Consider the following 18,733-nt stretch of genomic DNA (forward strand, 5'->3'; position numbering starts at 1 on the left):
TTTAAATCTGAAAAAAAAGTGCATGAAAAGGTTGTATGAAACTAGTTATTAAATAGTCATTTCTTATAAAAAAAAAGTTGAAAAAAAAAAAAACTAATTCTTGTTTAAAGGAAGACTCAACTAGTGAAGTTCAATACAGAAAATAACTGGGCCTTTTATTGGTCATAATAGTACAATATAAAAATTATTCAATTACTTTCACCATCAGAAACATGTGGCTTTGCCAGGGTAAACACAAAATATTAATGTAAGGTTAGTAACTATCAAAAAACATATGTTTTTAAACATATGTTTTTATATATTTTATATAATATATTTTTTAAAAGATGGTTTTTCTCCACACCCCCCCCCCCATCCATCTCAAAACTTCTAGAAGTCTGACCTATATATGAAAGGCCACATGAGCAAGGAATTCTGTAAATCTGTGGATGTTTGTAGAAGGGGTTACTGTCTTTGGAAGAACAGAGAAGACCCCATAAGCTTGTAAGCTATTCTGATTTCATGAGGTCTAAGGAGATTAATGATTTTGTTTGAAAGTCTATCAATGTAAGGGATAGAAACAGAGCCTCTGTAGTGCATATCAGGATTTTGCTATGAAGTAGGATTAAAGAAAAGTAATTTTTGGACAAGTTTCTTAAGATATCTGGTGAGCATTAGATGGTGAAGTAGAAGTTTTAGTTTTTGGATTTTCTTTTCATCATTTTTTAAGATGGAAATTGCATGTTTTTAAACATATGAATGATTCCAATCTTTAGTGAGGGGTGGTGGAAAGAAGACAAATGGAGAAAGATAGTGTTAGCCAACCCAAACCAGTCGTTTCCACCATATGGCTTATCTGCACCATCATCAGTAAACAGTAGACTTTCAAACAAAATTGCGAATCCCCTTAAACCTCATGATATCAGAGTAGCTTACAAATCTGTTCTCACGTTACACAGTCTTCTCTATTCTCCCGAAGACAATAACTGATTTTACAAACATCCATGAGTTTACAGAATTCCTCGCTCATGTGAGTTTTCCTATATAGGTCAGACTTCTAGAAGTTTTGAGATTAGAAAAAAAAATAACATATTAGAGATGATGCTCATAACAAAGAAGACAGCTATAGTCTAGCTTATCAGTCTTCTCACACATCATGAAATCAACCAGAATAAGAGCTCTACGTCCTACTTAGAAAGCAATTTCACCTCTCGTTGGATAAAAGAATCGACTATGGTAATTTTTTCCTCATGGCACCTTCAATAAGAACATAGGACTGGTCCTGTGTGACATTTAGAAATCTTTCAGTAGATCCCTTCAGATGTCAGATTTCAACTTTTCAGCAAACCATCTCCAAACAATGCTGGATAGTGGCTGCCTCATGCCTTTTCAAATGTTCTGCATGTGTTTCCATCATTCATATAACAGTTCTTATAAGCCTCACCTGTTAATTTTTTAGTTTACAGTTGTTAACCTTACATAACCTTATATTTTGTGTTTACCCTAATGAAGCCACACAATTTTTATATATTGTACTACTACTACCACAACCAATAGAAAAAAAAACGTTTTCTATAATGCTGATTCTTATAATCCTAGACAGCCTGCGAGAGAGAGAGAGAGAGAGAGAGAGAGAGAGAGAAGCCATTATGAATGTTGCTCCATGGGAGCAACAATCAACTCTAGCTTGCAGTGGAAAATAACTAGAGGATAAACCGCTTTCACAATATACCTAATATGATGCACTAGTGAGAAAAAGATCCAGAATATTAGGAGAGTGATTGGTGTTATATGGTAAGTGTGTGAACAATTTGTAAAAGATTGTTGGTGTGATCAAATGGGTTGGTATCCAGATCAGTGCAGTTGGACATGGAAAGCCAACTGGATCTCCAAGAAAGATGAATTCACAATTAGGAAAGCTGGAATGGAGAAAATCAACATTTCAAGAATGTTAAAATAGTTGTTAGCATAAGGATGGTGTTAGAGACAGAAAATGAATTTAATACAGAATTTAATACAAATATACAAGCAAACTGGACAAACATCACTAACACATAGTTTCTAAACACAAGCACTATTAGTGGGTCAGAGGCATCTCATTTCTTTTAATTATATAGTTCATCTTTCCCTATCATCTTTTATCAAGTAGACTGCATAATGACAGGTGGTAATAGTGGCATTGCATGAAGATGGAAGACAGAATTAAATGGTGTAGAAAGTGAACTGCTGTGTAGGGTGTCATCCTGCAACAAGTTTTTGGGCTCTGTGCAGCTATCACAAATAATAATAGAATTATAAGAGAGATGGCCTGCACTTGAATGGATTTGGTATCAGAAGACCACAGGAAGTATTTACTGGGTTGAGATCTAATACAGAGTCAGGGAAATGATCATTATGGGAAGAACAGTGGCAATGTGTATAAGTTCAGCTATGGAATGCAAATGTCAATTATATAACACTGACATTTGAGTATGGTTCTGAAACTGGTAAAGGAATAGAAACGTATGCTTTGGATCCAGACTTTCCAAGTGCAATGGAAGAAAGTTGCCTAACCAGGCAAAGCAGCCTGTAAATGCAAGTATACAAAAAATCCAGGATGTAACTTGTTATATCTTTACACAAATGCCAGGAGCATCAAAATGAAAGGGATAAAATTCACTGTCTTGATGAATGTACTATGGCATAAGATTATTGGCATTAGTGAAACCTGGCTATAGTATTAGGAAGGAAAGAAGAGGGTGGAGAGGGGAAGGGAAAACTACTAATGATATTTGATTATATGAATCCAGCCAGGATAGAAACTCATGAAAACAATAACAGTAATAATGTCCCATGTAGCAGTGAGTTTGAGGCTATCTAGTGTGAAGTCAAGACATCAGAATTATGGAAAGTGGATTATGAAGACAGGTTGAGAGTATGTGGATTGCAAACAATGATAAATAGGACAAAGGTGAATGATATGATCAAAGTTTATAAACTTCTGAAAGGGTATTACAGATTATCAAGTGGTGAAATTTTTTGTTATATGGAAGATAAGAAAGAGAGAAAAGACAAGGGGCATCCAGGGAAATTAAGTTTATGTGCAATTAAAAAAAAGGATAAGAGTTAGATTTTTCTCTCATAGAGCTGAGAGTGAGCGGAACAGTTTGTCTCTTAAGGTAATGAATGCATCCAGTGTGAATAAGTTTAAAGAAAAGGTAAAATGACAGTTGATATGGGTGATCTACAGTCTCCCTCAATGAGTCCTTGACACATGGAGATCTCAGATGATAATAACTGTAATGGAATTTTCAGCCAAAGAAGATGAAAAAAGAGAGATTCTAAACTGGAAACTCTCTATCATGATATATTAGAGTGAACTCATGCAAAAATTGCACATCTGGAGTATTAACACACCATAGGTTGGCCAGCCTGTGATGTACGGAATAATCATAAAAAATATAATAATAATGCATCTCTGAGATGAAAAGAATTGACATGTGTGTAATTTGGACAATGACGTAATTAGTACTTCAGAAATATCATGAAGAATGGAACTAAGACAATGTATATTTGTGAAATGTTCTGGGAGGCATTGGTAAGTTTGTCTTTATCAACAAAATTAGTATTTATCTGCTTTTATTCTATTTCTCTTTGCTTTTCATTTCATAGCTGCTGTTTAAGTTGAGATGAAATTGAAAGGGCATGCAATAAACAATAATGGACTCATTCTTAACTATACATGGAAAATTTCACACCAAACTTCTCTGCAAGTGTAGTAGCCTTGGCAGTGTCTCCCCACTCCAACGCATATACCACTACTCCAACTCCCTCCAAATACACCACCTGGCAGAATAGTGGCATTGAAATTATTCACCAGCTGATCTGGAAGCCCCCTAAAGCATTACCACTGGATTTAGTCCAACTTGCCATTTAGTGACCATTCTGAAAAATAACATTTTAAAGTTGAATCCTTGAAAAGAAGAAATTTTGGATCTCTCCCTAATATTTGACTGAACTATGAAAATAGGACCATACATATATGGCACAAGCAGCAACTCAGGAATGGCTCTTACAGAATTCTCTATCAGTAACAAGCATCACATTATGATTTTTAACACGTTCATTGCCAAGCTAAAAATTGGAATTTCGTGTGGTGGCCAATTTTTTTTTTACTTGATAGCGACGTCCACGCGATAACACATGATCGGCCGATCGGTGAGAACTCGCATCACACGATATCGCGTGATTGCCAATGAACGTGTTAAGCAAGCCCTCAAAAGAAAATGGACATGGAGAAGTCTAAATGGAGAAATAAAATATGAAATAGATTATACACTGTGTAATAATAAAGAAATAGTTCAAGATACCTCAGTACTAAATGAAGTAAAAACAGGAAGTGCCAACTGACTGGTGAGAGCCAAAATTAAAATAAACCCCAAATTGGAAAGAATAAAATGGCTAAACAACAAAAAATCAAGAAGTTTTGACTTAAAACCTATTGAAAACAAGAAGAAGGATTACGAAGAAAAACTCAATCAAAAACTAGATTTAATAAATATATTTGAAGAAGACATAAATAAAATAAGCAAAAACCTAAAGGAAGTAAATTTCAGCAGATAACGAATTCAAAAGCAACAAACAAAAAGATTATAAACTTTCAGAGGAAACCTTACAACTACTAAAAAGAGACAAAATATAAAACAAGACAAAAACTTAACTTCTAAAATAGAATATATAGAACTATGGAAAACCATAAGGAAAAAGATGAGAAATGAAATAAGATCTTATAACACCTCTACATAAATAAAAGAAACAATTGAAAACAATAAAAATATGAAAATACTAAGAAAACATTTATCAGTTGGCAAAAGTCAAATAACTGCAATAAAAGGTAAGACGGAACTACAATAAGGAACCAAGAACAAATCCTAAGCAGGCTAGAAGAATTTTATAAAGAACTCTACAGTGATCCTTCAATAGATAAATCAAATATAAATAACCCTTCTCCATCGCATATAGAATTCATCCCCCCCCCATTCACTTCAGATGAAATAAAACAAGCATTAAAGCAAACGAAAAATATTCACATAGAATTAATCAGATGGGAAGGAAACAACATAATTCACCATGCACAAACTTACTAAATCTATGCCTAGAAGAGGGAAAGATACCAGGAGAAAAAAAAAAAAAAAAAAAAAAAAAAAATGCTACTTTGATACTGTTATTTAAAAAAGGGAACAAAGAAGAAGTAAAGAACTACAGACACTAGCATTTCTCAACCTTTCTAAGCCCAAGGACCAGTAAAATGCCTAAAACAATTCTATGGACTACTAACTTACAGAGCGTAGCTGGGGGGGGGGAGCACTCCGCCCCAGGCGGCACTTTTTTTGGCGTTTAAGAAATCTTGCCATACTGTCTATAAAACAGCAACTGAGTGATGAAATAGACTTTGACAATGTCATTGACAATTTCGCAAACAGAAAAGCAAGAAAAATAACATTTTAGAATGTTGGAATTAAAGTTTTACTTCAAAAATAAGTATAGTGTTTTAATTTATTTCCCTATACGTCATTTTGACTTTTTGAAATTTTTTTAAAAACATAAGTAGGAATTACCAACATTTCTGAAAAACTGTGCCATTTATAACATAATAAATCTAAAAGCATGTTTTGAATACATACGGAAACATAATTAATTAAATTGGAAGTAACCGATTAAAAGTGTATCATCATTGAACAAAGTTTCAATTTTTATTAAACAAATAAATAATATGATCTAATTATGTTACCACTTACTTTTAATGAGATGGTTGAGTTTCATGGCCCTTGCAGAGTTGCTGGATATCTGGCTCAATATTGATCAAATTCAGTTGGAGATTGGCATACACACAAAGATGATTTCTGTATTTTGTTTTTATTTGAAGGAGCAATGAAACTTATTTCTCACAAAGATAGGCTGTAGAGAACTGCATGACAATTTTCAATGCTTCTTCAGATAATTCGGGAAATTCACTTCTCACTGAATGCGAAATCTAAAATCGAGCCAAACCAAGATCGTGGAATTGCATTTTAAGTACACTGTCACTTGAAAGCTCAATTAACTGTTCTTTTTTCGATAACGAAAGGTTGTTCTCGTGAGTACAAGCCTGAAATGGATCGCAAACCCACAGAAATTTCTTATAAAAGTTATTCGGAAAATATGTTTCAAAATCCCGTTTCAGATTTTTGAGATGGTCACAAACTTTTTCCAGAAACTCAGAATCAACAAAAATATCATTTTCCACTAAAAAGGATTCCAATGCGAGGTGCAAATTGTCGGTCTTTTACATAATTAATCCATGAAACCAGTTTTTTCACGAATGCTTTTATTTTGTCGTAGGCATAAGGAACAGTTAAAGAATTTCCCTGAAGGGAGAGATTTAGTTCATTTAATTTCAAAAAAATATCTGAAAGATAGGATAGTGTTGATAACCATCTTCGTCAACAAGGAGAGATGCAAAATCAGAATTATGTTCATTTACAAATAATAAAACTTCGTGCCTTAATTGAAATAATCTTGTTAGTACTTTGTCCCTGGAAAGCCAGAGAATTTCAGAATGAATCAAAAGTTGTATATATTCACTACCTATTTCATCGCAGAGTACTGAAAATAACCTGTTATTTAATGGTCGAGTTGTAATAAAATTAACTAGCTTTACAGCCTTATATAGCACAATTTTAAATTTTGGTGGCATTTCCTTTGGAGGCTAATGCTTCCAAATGTATGAAACAATGTACCCAATTCATATCTGGAGCTACTTCCTTGACTATAGAAATAATCCCACTATGCCTGCCTGTAAGGGCACGAGCTCCATCCGAACAGAAGCCTATACATTTTCCCCACCGGATCCCTTTGTGTATTATGTAATTATTGAGAGTGTGAAATATTTCTTCTCCAGTTGTTCGGGATGGCAAAGTTCTACAAAACAGAATATCATCATGAATGTTGTTATCATGCGCATATCTTACGTAGCATATTAACTGCATATCACTTGTAACATCAGTAGTCTCGTCTATTTGTAATGCATAATAAGGGCTCTTCTTAAGTCTTTCGATTAACTGAGATTCTACGTCACTTGCCATATCATTAATTCTGTGACCGACAGTGTCATTTGAAAGAAGAATCAAATCAACATCTTTTAGTAACTTGTTGACAAACATCGTTTTTACCACATCTTTTATAGCTGGAAGTAGCAAATTTTACCCCGATAGAATGAGGTTTCACTGTTTTTGCTATGCGCAAACTTAAGAGACAGAATGCTTCCAGCGCCTTGCTATTAATGGAACCCATAGTCGAAACTATATCTTTCCCATGATTTAATGCCCTTAGGTGTTGCTGAAAAAAAAAATTCAATTGGCTTATTTTTCACATCACAAGGCTTAGTTTTTAAATGTCAGAGTTTTGTAAGTTTCATGCACTCGTTCGACAACACTTCATAACACAAAACACAAGTAAACCCGAATTCCAAACATGAACTGTTATATTTCCTACTGTATTTTTTCTTTGAACTGCTTGTTTCTTCTTCTTTAATAGTATCAGATTTACTCGCCGTTACAACACTTGTATCACAATTAGGGTTAGCATCACCTGTTTTATTTGCCCTTCTTTTCAAAGTCCTACTTCTAAGCCACTTTTCCATTATTAAAAACGTTTCCGAAAAATATATAAATACTGGGGTTAACTCAGGACACACTTTGTCCAAGTGTCACTTAGCACTTCTCAAGATATACTGAGCCTTGGTTGAAGGAGGGAAACCTCAATAATAAAAATCAATAAACAACAAGCCATTGGTTGAAATGTGGATAACACATGTTCACGTCAAATCTGACAAAACAGCAAGGGAAAGCGAAAGCAATAAAACTATATTATTGTTCACTTCACGGCTCTTTTATTATTATTGTCATTCTGTCACTACAAATTTAGCAGCAGAATGACAAATAATAAACAGGGTGAGGTGAAAACAACAATATAGTTTTATTGCTTCCACCTTTGAACATTCTGACGATATTTGTTGTTGTTTAAGTCTCGATTTGATTTCAATAATTTTTACTTATTCAATTTCTTCAACTTATTCAATCTCAACCTGTGGTCCATAAACACTGCCAGACGAATTAGTATTCTCTCCAATCTGTACAAAATTCTCTCAAAAGTAATAAACAGGTTAACCCTTCTTCTAGACCCAAATCAACCAGCAGAACATGCAGGATTCCATAAAGGCTTTAACACAATTGATCATATTCATGCAGTAAAACAAATAATAGAAAAAGCAGAAGAAAACCAATTGTCTCTCTGTTTAGCCTTTATTGATTATGAAAAAAGCACTGATTCCATCAAAACTAATGCAATAATCAAAGCACTCCAGAATCAGGGAGTTCCTGGAAAATACATGGACCTCCTCCTCCAGGAAATATACCACACTGCAATAGCAACAATCCAACTTCACACGAGTAGCAATAAAATATCAATTGAAAAAGGTGTCCGACAAGGAAACTATTACCCAAAATCTTTACAGCAGTCCTTCAAGAAATATTTAATAATATAAACTGGACAAACCTTGGCATAAAAATTAATAGCAGAAACTTAACACACCTAAGATATGCAGATGATATTATAATTTTTGCAAACACTCCAGAAGACCTATATCATGAAAACAAAAAAGTTGGTCTAAAAATAAACAGAGAAAAAACTAAAATCATGCTTAATCATTTTGTAACACCAAAAAACATAATAATAGAAAAAAATTTCTTTGAAAGAGTCTCTTCATATACATACTTAGGTCATCTCATCGATCTAAACTGTGGGCTCCAAAAGGAAATAAATAAAGAGTTCAACTTGCCTGGAGTGCATTCAGAAAATTGAAAAGCATTTTTCAAAACAATGATGTCCTACTCTGTTTAAAAAGTAAGACATTTAACCGGTGTATACTTTCAGTCATCACATATGATTGTGAAACTTGGTCTCTAACAAAAGCACTGGCAAATAAACTAGCAACAACTCAAAGAAAAATGGAGGGGTTGATGCTAGGCATTACATTAAAAGATAAGAAGCGAAACACCTGGATAAGAAGCCAGACTCATATCGCTGACATCATTCTTCACCATAAGCAACTAAAATGGAAATGGGCCAGATATCTATTTGATTTCCATCAAATAGATATCAAGTTCGTTCGTATGATGGACTGGACCACCATACAAATGAACTGGATTCCAAAAGAAGGGAAACGAGGCCAAGGACGTCCTAAAAGAAGGTGGAGTGATGAATTGTCAAATTTTATAGGGGAAAAACTGGTCAACTATTGCCAAGAAAAGAGAAAGGTGTTCAAGAACTGGAGGAGGCCTTCGTCCAGCAGTGGACAGAAAATGGCTGAAAAGAAGAAGAAGAACTATGAAAACAATGCTTATAGTACTTGCTGTAAAAAATGGGAGAAAAGTAAACTAAATATTTGCTCTGGAGTCAAAATATCTAAATATGGTTTCTGGCAACTTAAGTAGACAACTCATTTACTATCTATACTGGCAACTTAAGTAGACAACTCATTTACTATCTATACTGGCAACTCATTTACTATCTATAAATCATCTCAAAATTATGTGCTGGTGGGAAAGATTCAATATACACAATCATCAAACAGTTAATTCTAAGCAATAACACATTTCCTATTATCAAGAATTTAATGACAACAGGATATTCTATCCCACCCCCCCAATTTTGCAGTTTAATTACTCTCAGCAAAACTTTACAAACAGTACTTTTAAAAAAGAAAATGTACTTTCCATTTGGAAACTAATTTGTTGAAAGTTGGTACAGACACTACTAAAACTATTTCCATCACAACAAAATTCATTGTATGTAACAGGGAACTATTTGTTTGACAAAACCTTTTGGGGATATCTGGTATATAGCAATGAAATAATGCAAATGGATACTGTATGTTAAGCTGTTTGGTAAAAAAATAAAAATAAATCTTACCTTATACCCTTGATTAATGCCATTTATAAGTTGTGGATCAGGAGGTTTCCACCAAACTTTAATTGCTGTTGAATTGATAGCAACTGCTCTTACTTCTGTTGGGGATGACTGTGGAACTATAAAAGATATACACTATTCAAACAATCCAAAAATAACCATGTGAAAATATATAAACCTCTAAATGAAATGTAACAACATTTATTATCATAGTAGATTTAGTAAGTTTCATTTCCTCTACTTAGCATTCTTTACATTTACAATACTCTTTATTAAACAGAGATTAATAATATGGGCTGCTTAAGGGTCAAAGCTGTATAACTGAGAGGAGACCTCCACATAGCCTTTAAAGGAATGCGGAGAACCGACCAGGGCTTCTGACCTAATGTCCAATCATCACCTTCTCGTGGTGCACCCTGTTGGGTATCTACTTTGATACTGAACGAACGAGGATGGGCTGGCAATATGGGATTTAGCTGACCAAATTGTATTCTTATTGGTTAAACCAAAATAAAAAATGATGGTACAACATGACAAAATTTCATGCCGGCTGGGGCGTCGCCCGGTTAAACAAGGTCCCCGTTGTTTTCGCCAGGGAACCAGGGCGAACAGCGAAAAGTCAGCTACTGGAACAAATCTGAAAACAAACCCCAACTCAACATCACCAGAGTTAAAGATCGGTACTATCAACGTAAGAAGCCTGAATGGCAAAGAAATGGAGCTAGCTGAGGAATTACATAAGTACCAGATCGACATAATAGGGGTGACTGAAACAAAAAAGACCAAAACTGGTGAGATCTTTCTGAGCAATAAATACAAAATGTTATATTCAGGCAATGACAATCAAGGAAAAGAAGGAGTAGCCATAGTATTCAACACAAAATATGAGGCTAATCTTCTTGAATGGCAGTCAGTCTCAAGTAGAGTAATGTGGGCAAATATGAGAATGGGGAACTGGACAATGAGACTTATTTGTGCCTATGGTCCCACAGAAGGTTCTACTAAGGTAGAAGTGGAGGAATTTTTTGAGGCTTTAGAAAAAGCAACTGACACAATGAAAAAGGAAAAGTTGGTCCTTGTTGGGGATCTAAATAGCAGAGTAGGAAATGATTGTGAGACATTCAAAAATATTTTGGGAAAATTTGGAGAAAAGAGCAAAGCTAATAATAATGGCAAATATCTGTTGGTTTTCTGCTCAGGACATGGACTGGTTATTACTAACACCATGTTCCAACATAAAAATGTGCACAAATTCACATGGAGAGAAGAGGCTAGGAATAAGAAAAGTCTCATTGACTATGTTATTGTTGATAGTGATGTTTTCTCCTTGGTGCAGGACACCAGAGTGAACAGAGGATTTGAAATTGGAAGTGATCACTATTTAGTCTTGAGCAGGATAAAATTGAATTTCATACTGAAAAGAATAACATGTAAGAAAGTTTTAAAGCGAATAAAAGTTGAGCAGCTCTCAGATGTGAACTGTAGACTAAAATACAGAAATATTATTGAAAAGAAAATGAAAGAGTTTGAGAAAAGGAATCAAACCTTGGAGATTCAGTGGCAAACTCTGAAGGAAACATTGATTGATTCTGCCAGAGAGGCATGTGGTGAGGTTGTGTGCAAGGATAAAAAAATCAGAACTCCCTGGTGGACACAGGAAGTTAAAGAGGCAGTGAAGGAAAAGAAGAAAGCATATCAAAAGTTCCTGGCAAATAAGTCAGCTTTTACTCTTACAGAATACAGAGACAAATGTAAGAAAGCTAAACAGTGTGTAAAACTAGCTAAACAAAAGTCATGGGAGGACTTTGGCAAGAATATAGAAAATAAATATCAAGAAGGTGGCAAAATATTCTGAAGGTTGTTGAAGAAGCTTAGGAATGGAGGAAAGAGTGCTGTAAAAGGAATTAGAGATGATAAAGTTGAAATGAAAACAGGAGAAAAAGATATCCTTGAAGTATGGAGTAATTACTTTGAAAAACTGCTAAATGAAACAAGCAGTGATGACAGCACAGTGATAAAAAACACTGACCAGGCATGCAGTCAGGAATACATATCCATACTTGAAGTCGAAAAAGCCATCAAAGGCTTGAAATGTGGAAAGGCAGCAGGAGTAGATGATATTCGACCAGAAATGCTGAAGTATGGTGGTATAAGAGTCTTACAGTGGCTGCACTGCATAGTTCAGAACGCCTGAACAGAGGGACGAATTCCCGATGATTGGAGTAGAGCTCTCATAGTACCCATATATAAAAAGGGAAATAAAACTGAATGTGAGAATTACAGAGGTATTTCCCTACTGAGTATTCCTGGCAAGATCTATGCAAGTATACTTGAGAAACGGTTGAGAAGAATTGTGGAAGAAAAGCTTGGTGAAGAACAAGCTGGATTCAGGCCAAATAGAGGCTGTCAGGATCAGATCTTCACTTTACGACAAATAGTTGAGAAAGCATGGGAATATAACAAAGATCTGTATTTAAGTTTTGTCAATTTGGAAAAGGCATATGACAAGGTGCCAAGAGAGAAGCTATTCAATACGCTGCAGTTATATGGTGTCAATGGGACATTATATCAAGCAATACTTAGTCTTTATTTGAGTTGTGAGTCAGCAGTTAGAATTGAAGGAAGTACAGGAAGATGGTTTAATGTTAAATCTGGTGTGAGACAAGGATGTACATTATCCCCTCTGTTATTCATTATCTATATGGATCACATTATGAAGGAATGTGGTATTAAACCTGATATCAAAATTGGAGATGTTAATGTCAGCTCTTTGCTTTATGCGGATGATGTTATACTTCTAAATAAATCCGCTACAAGTCTGCAAGATTCTCTGACTAAATTGAATAGCTGTTGTAATAGCTATTCAATATTGGTATGAAGGTCAGCAATAAAAAAGACAAAGACAATGAAAATAGGCAGAATCATTGAAAATGTCAACTGTGTTGTGAATGGAGAACCTGTGGAACAAGTAAAACATTTCAGCTACTTGGGCACAATTTTTACTGAAGATGGTAAACTAAACATAGAAATAGACAACAGAATCAGCAAAGCTGGTATCGTGGGAAGTCAACTGATTAAATTCATATGGAATAAGAAATTAATTAGTCGGAACACTAAATTAGCTGTATACAAGACAGTGTTCAAACCAATTTTAACTTATGGATCTGAGAGCTGGGTCAGAAGTAAAACACTTGACCAAAGACTAGAGACCGCAGATATGAGAGTCCTGAGAAAGATTAGAGGCGTGAACAGATGGCATCAATGGCAATATCATATTAAAAATGAGGATATTAGGAAAGAACTTGACATTGTCAGCATCCAGGAATGCGTTAGCAGAGCTAATCTCAGATGGTATGGTCACTTAAATAGAATGGGAGAGGAAAGATTAGCAAAACAAGTGTTCTCTGCCAGGTTGGCAGGAAAACGACCCAGAGGAAGACCAAGATATAGGTGGATTGATACGGTACAAAGTGCCTTAGACGATAGAAATATAACATCTGATAATGTTGGAGTCTTGACAAGTAACAGACTGATTTGGAGGAAAATTGTAGATAGGAAGTTAGTAATGATGTAATTTTTTCATGTAGTACTGTCATATCCTGTACACCCATTGAGGGTACATGGCAGGAATTTGATGATGATGATCATGATTAATAATATGCTTCACGATTATTATTATTAAATGGGTATCTATCTCCATGAAATCTAGAGACTAATTGTGGGAGACCCACACTAACTTTTATACAAACAAAATCTATCATACTTCTCCTTAACCTCATTCACTGTCAGGGCACACAAAACTAATTCTGGCAATCCATTCCATTACCATTCTCCAAGAAAAAAAATCTAATCCACACACATACACAACTTCTAGGGGGTGATCTCTAGTTCTCTATTTATCATGTATTGAAAAAATGTTCCTTTGCATCAATTTTAATCAACCCCTTTAATCTCTTATATGATTTTATCATGTTCCCTCTCTTATGCTATCAACTGAACTTCACAACCCACACATCTTTAACTTATCCTAATAGGGAGCATTCCATAAGTGACCAAATCTGTGCAGAGTAATCAAGGTGCAGCCAAATCATAGCCTGATAAAGAGATAATACTCCCCCCCCCAACTTTATCTTTAGTTGTTAGCATGTTTTTCAACATCCAGGTAATCCTCTCAGCTTTTTACCAACTTGTGCAAATATGCCCTCAGAACTTCAACTCTCTGTCCACCATAACCCCAAGTCTCATCTATTTCCTGCAATCTAGGTACCATCGATGTGACCTTTCAACCCGAAGTGCATATACCTATATTTTGCAGCATTAAATTAAAAAATCATTATCCTTTGCCAATTTATTTAAATCATCCTGCAGGATATCTACATCACCTTATTGACTACTGTTTTGTATCATCAGCAAACAACTGAATAATCCCCCCTCCCAATTTTCACGACATCACTGATATACAAATTAAAGAGTAGTTGCCCTAGTACAGAACCCTGAATGACTCCACTAGTCATCCTTATTCTCCTAGATTCCACTACACTATATACTGCTCTCTCTCTGATATCTGCCCGTCAGCCACTCCATCCACATTCCTATTTGCTACAACGTTTATAATAATTTTCCATGTGGTATTCTGTCAAATGTCTTTGTAAAGTCCAGCAGTATCATAATGTAAACATTTCTTTTATCCAATTCCACTGTCACTTTATTATAAAATGTAATTACTAAGGTGGGACCTACCTTTTACAGAGCAGGGCTGCCCACTATAGAGTAATGTATTGTATCTGTATTCACCCACTGTGGGTGTAATTTATTGCTTCTGTCTTGGAGTCACCTTTATATAATGGAACTATTGTATTCTCTTTCCACTTCCTTAGAACTTTGCCAGAGCTGAGACTTAGATTGAACAACTTTATCAGAGGTAATGTCAATTCTCTTGTATGTTCATGTAGTACACAGGCTAACATACCATCCAGCCTGACTGCTGCATTCACACTGACATTTTTCAACATGCTAAGCACCTCCTGTTCATCTACCTTGATTCTGATATGAGTCTCTGTCACATGAACAACTACAAAATCTCCAGCTGGATGATACACCTGGCAAAGTGATCAGTCAGCAACTCAACTATTTCTTTTGCCTCTGTCACCTCCCTAACATCAGAATAAATTAAAGTCCTCCTTCCATAGTCATTTTTCCTCTTACTTGCAACATAAAAAAAAAAACACCTCTGGATTTACTTTGGCCTGTTTAGCTAATTCTCTCATAATCTGATTTGGCCTTTCATACCAAAATAGGTACTTTGTACTGCTTATGAAATATGGATTAAGAAAGGTTGCCAAAATTAAAAATAGTAAATTGCTATGTGCTCGGTACACATGAAAGGGTAGCAAAACTGAAAGAGTAAAGAAATTTGGCACCAAAGCTGTGTGCCATGTGGAAAATACAGGCAGCAGTTAATGAACATTTCACTAATCTTCCTGAAGAAGCCTTAATAGCAATTAGTATGCTTGAATTGGCCAGCTATGGGAAAGCCGATGAAAATGTACTGAAGACCTCACATTATAATCTTTCAAACCTATCACTTTTAACATTCAACATAAACAAATTAAGCTAAGAGATAGAAATGAAAGATATTATCATGTCTACTTTCAATTCACAACTGCAACTTTTGTTTGGATTTTCAGAATTTAAAATAATATTTTTGCAATCTTGCTTAACAGATTAATTACATAATATGTAAAGCGTGCAAACATTGCGAGGGTGGTCTGAAAAGTTCTCGGCCTAACAATAAAAAAAAAAACGAATTTATATAATTTCAAAATTATTTTTATTTTTCAACATAATCTCCCTTAAGACTAATACATTTATTCCAGCGATGCTCCAGCACCATTATCCCGTCCATGTAGTGGTTGTCAGTAAGATCTGCAAAAATACCCCTCTACAGCTACAATCACCTCTTCATTGGAAGAAAAACGCTGACCAGCGAGGAAGATTTATGGTTTTGGGAAGAGATAAAAGTAACAGAGGGCCAAATCTGGGGAATAGGGTGGATGATCCAACAATTCATAGTGCAGATCCCTTAATTTTCCAGTTGCCAAAACACCTTTGTGGGCAGGTGCATTGTCCTGGTGAAAGATGATTTTTTTCTTCTACAAATTAGGTTTTTTCTCACAAATTTTTTTGTCATCTGATTAAAAGATTGGAATAATATTCCCTGGTTATTGTTTTAACCTTTTCAAGATAATTAATAAACAAAATGCCTTTAGCATCCCAAAACACTGATGGCATGACCTTTCCTGCTGATGGAACCGACTTTGTCTTCTTTGGTGCTGAACAACCATCTTCTGTCAACTGTTTTGACTGCTGTTTGAATTCTGGTGTTTCTTGCGAGTGCATTTTTGATCTGCTGTGAGCAAGCACGACACCCATTTTGTGCCAAGCTTTTTCATTTCTCAGCAATTTCACGCACTTTGACTTGCTGGTCACGTAATACCATATTGTGCACTTGATCAATGATTTCCAGTGTTGTTACACTTTTCGGACGTCCTTCACGTGGATCATCTTCAAGGCTGGTACGGCCACGTTTAAACTCGGCAGCCCATTTCTTAATTGTCAAAAACAAATTAGAAGAGTGCCCATAAATGTTTATGAACTTTTGAATGAATTTCTTTGGGCGTTAAACCTTCTTTTACAAAGAATTTTATAACCGCACGATACTCAATTTTATCCATTTCAAGGGATATAGAGAACCCTTTCAGCTGTATAAAAAAAAAACTACTTGATAGAATGACTTGCAATTTCACATGGATGCTTATGACAGATGTACCAGCTTTGGGAAAAAAAAAACATCTTGCATAGTGTTGCCATCTATGGTCATGGCCAAGAACTTTTCAAGAACCACCCTTGTATATACCATTACAAGCCATTATGATAAATAATTGAGTATAAAATGAAATAATGACAAAGAATCACAGAAGCAGAGAACCTCATCTTTTGATATATTTTTTTTTTAAACTTTCAAAATTTTCACATTATTATTTTTTCTTGCCATTTGAAAATTTCACTTTGTGATTGTCTGTGAAAATACCAGTGGTGCTGGTGGGCGGTAGACGGCATTGGTGTAGTTGCAGTTCGTTGTAGTTGTGGATTGAGTAGTGAAGACATAGTTATAGAATAAGTAGGTGCCCTCCCTTGATGAGTCTTTGGACTCCCTGGAGGTGTCACATAATGATAATAATAAATAATTTACATCAGATAATGTGCGTATGTATGGTGATTCTGATAATAAAGGCAGTATGGATATCAAAAAGCTTATTTAGTAGTCATTACAGTTCAGTTGGTGTCTGTATCTCCATTCTCTTGGAAGCAACAGCAAACTACTATAAATCTTTCATTCTTCCCCAACAACACTATGCTATAAATTTCCTAAAATCGTCTTCAGCTGGCTGTAAGCTATTAAATCTATATTTAAGACATATACATTATATGCCTATGTTATGTACCATTATATACATATATTTTCTAAATATATTACATGATGGTGCAGCCTAATCAGGCTTGGGATGTTGCCTAGTTATACAAGACTCCTACTATTTCTATCAGTAAAGTACAATAAGCAGTGAAAAGTCAGCTACTAGAACAACTTCAAGTAAGCTGAATTGAGAACAGACACCACATAAACATAGAAAAAAGAAGCTTAGATAGAAAAGCAACCTGGAAAATATCATGTCAATACACTTGGTGTTAAAAAGACTAAAAGACCAGAATAGAATAGATCAAGATCTTTCTAAATAGACAATTTAATTAGAATAGGAACAAGGGAAAGGAGGTAACTTTAATATTCAACAACATGATGATGAAATAAGCTTCTTGAATGAAAATTATTTTCAAATAGTGTGATGTAGGGGTAAATTCAAAATGGGAAATTAGCTGATGAGACTTATGATCGTAAAAAAAGAGGTATTTTTTGAATCATTAGAGAGAGAGCACTTGAAATAAAATGGAAAGCTAGTTCTCATTGACAAAGAAAAAAAGGAACAAATGTTTTTTGGCAAATTTAGATAAAAGGGCTAATAATAATGGCATATACTGCTATATATCCACTCAGAATAATGGTCCACTCTCATATGTGAATTATAGACACAAATATGCAAAAACAGTCAACTCACTATGATTACAGTAAGTTGACAATCCTATATTAAAAGAAATTCAGAATACCAAAAAATCTGACAACAAATTGTTCCTGGTCTTTACAAGTTTACTAAAATAGAATAGACTATTATCGGAAGAAAAGTTAATTTAAAAACAAGGGGAGAGGGAGCATTAATTTACTCAGCCAGGCAAATGTGTGATGAAGTTATCTTCACAACATTGAGGTTGGTAAAAAACACTTCAGAGTGAACATGGCTGGTTAAAGAAACGGCTAATAAAAATAATATAAAAACAGTTCCTAGTTAATAAGTCACACATTCTCAAAATGAAGAAAGATTAAGTTACATATAAATGAGAACAAGGAAAGTTATAGGAAGATTTTGAATACAAAAGAAAAATACTGTGAAGGCAACAAAAATCTTTTTGGAAAGGAATTAGGTTTGAGGAATGGAGAGAAAGGAATCAGGGATCATGATGGCATAAAAACTAAAGAAAATGATACTGTGGATGTCTGCAGTGAATAAATCAAAAGTTTATTAAAATTAGACAAACAAAAAACAATCAAAAAAAAATTGCCAGGATAAGTGCAGTCCTGAGTACATTTCAGTATTGA

The 18,733-nt window shown here is 34.7% G+C and overlaps 1 protein-coding gene across 1 annotated transcript in view; it reads right to left on the reverse strand.

Annotated features, from left to right (window-relative positions):
* sdk (sidekick cell adhesion molecule) overlaps positions 1 to 18,733 on the reverse strand; it is a 496,543-nt gene that overhangs the window by 273,343 nt on the left and 204,467 nt on the right. The window contains exon 15 of the mRNA XM_090407513.1: positions 9,970 to 10,085. Coding sequence (XP_090263639.1) covers positions 9,970 to 10,085 — 116 coding nt within the window. The remainder of the gene's footprint in view (positions 1 to 9,969; positions 10,086 to 18,733) is intronic.

Source organism: Typopeltis vanoorti, chromosome 17, assembly GCF_054136105.1.
Source record: "Typopeltis vanoorti isolate ZY-2024b chromosome 17, IOZ_Tvanoo_1.0, whole genome shotgun sequence".
Classification (NCBI taxonomy): Eukaryota; Metazoa; Arthropoda; class Arachnida; order Uropygi; family Thelyphonidae; genus Typopeltis; species Typopeltis vanoorti.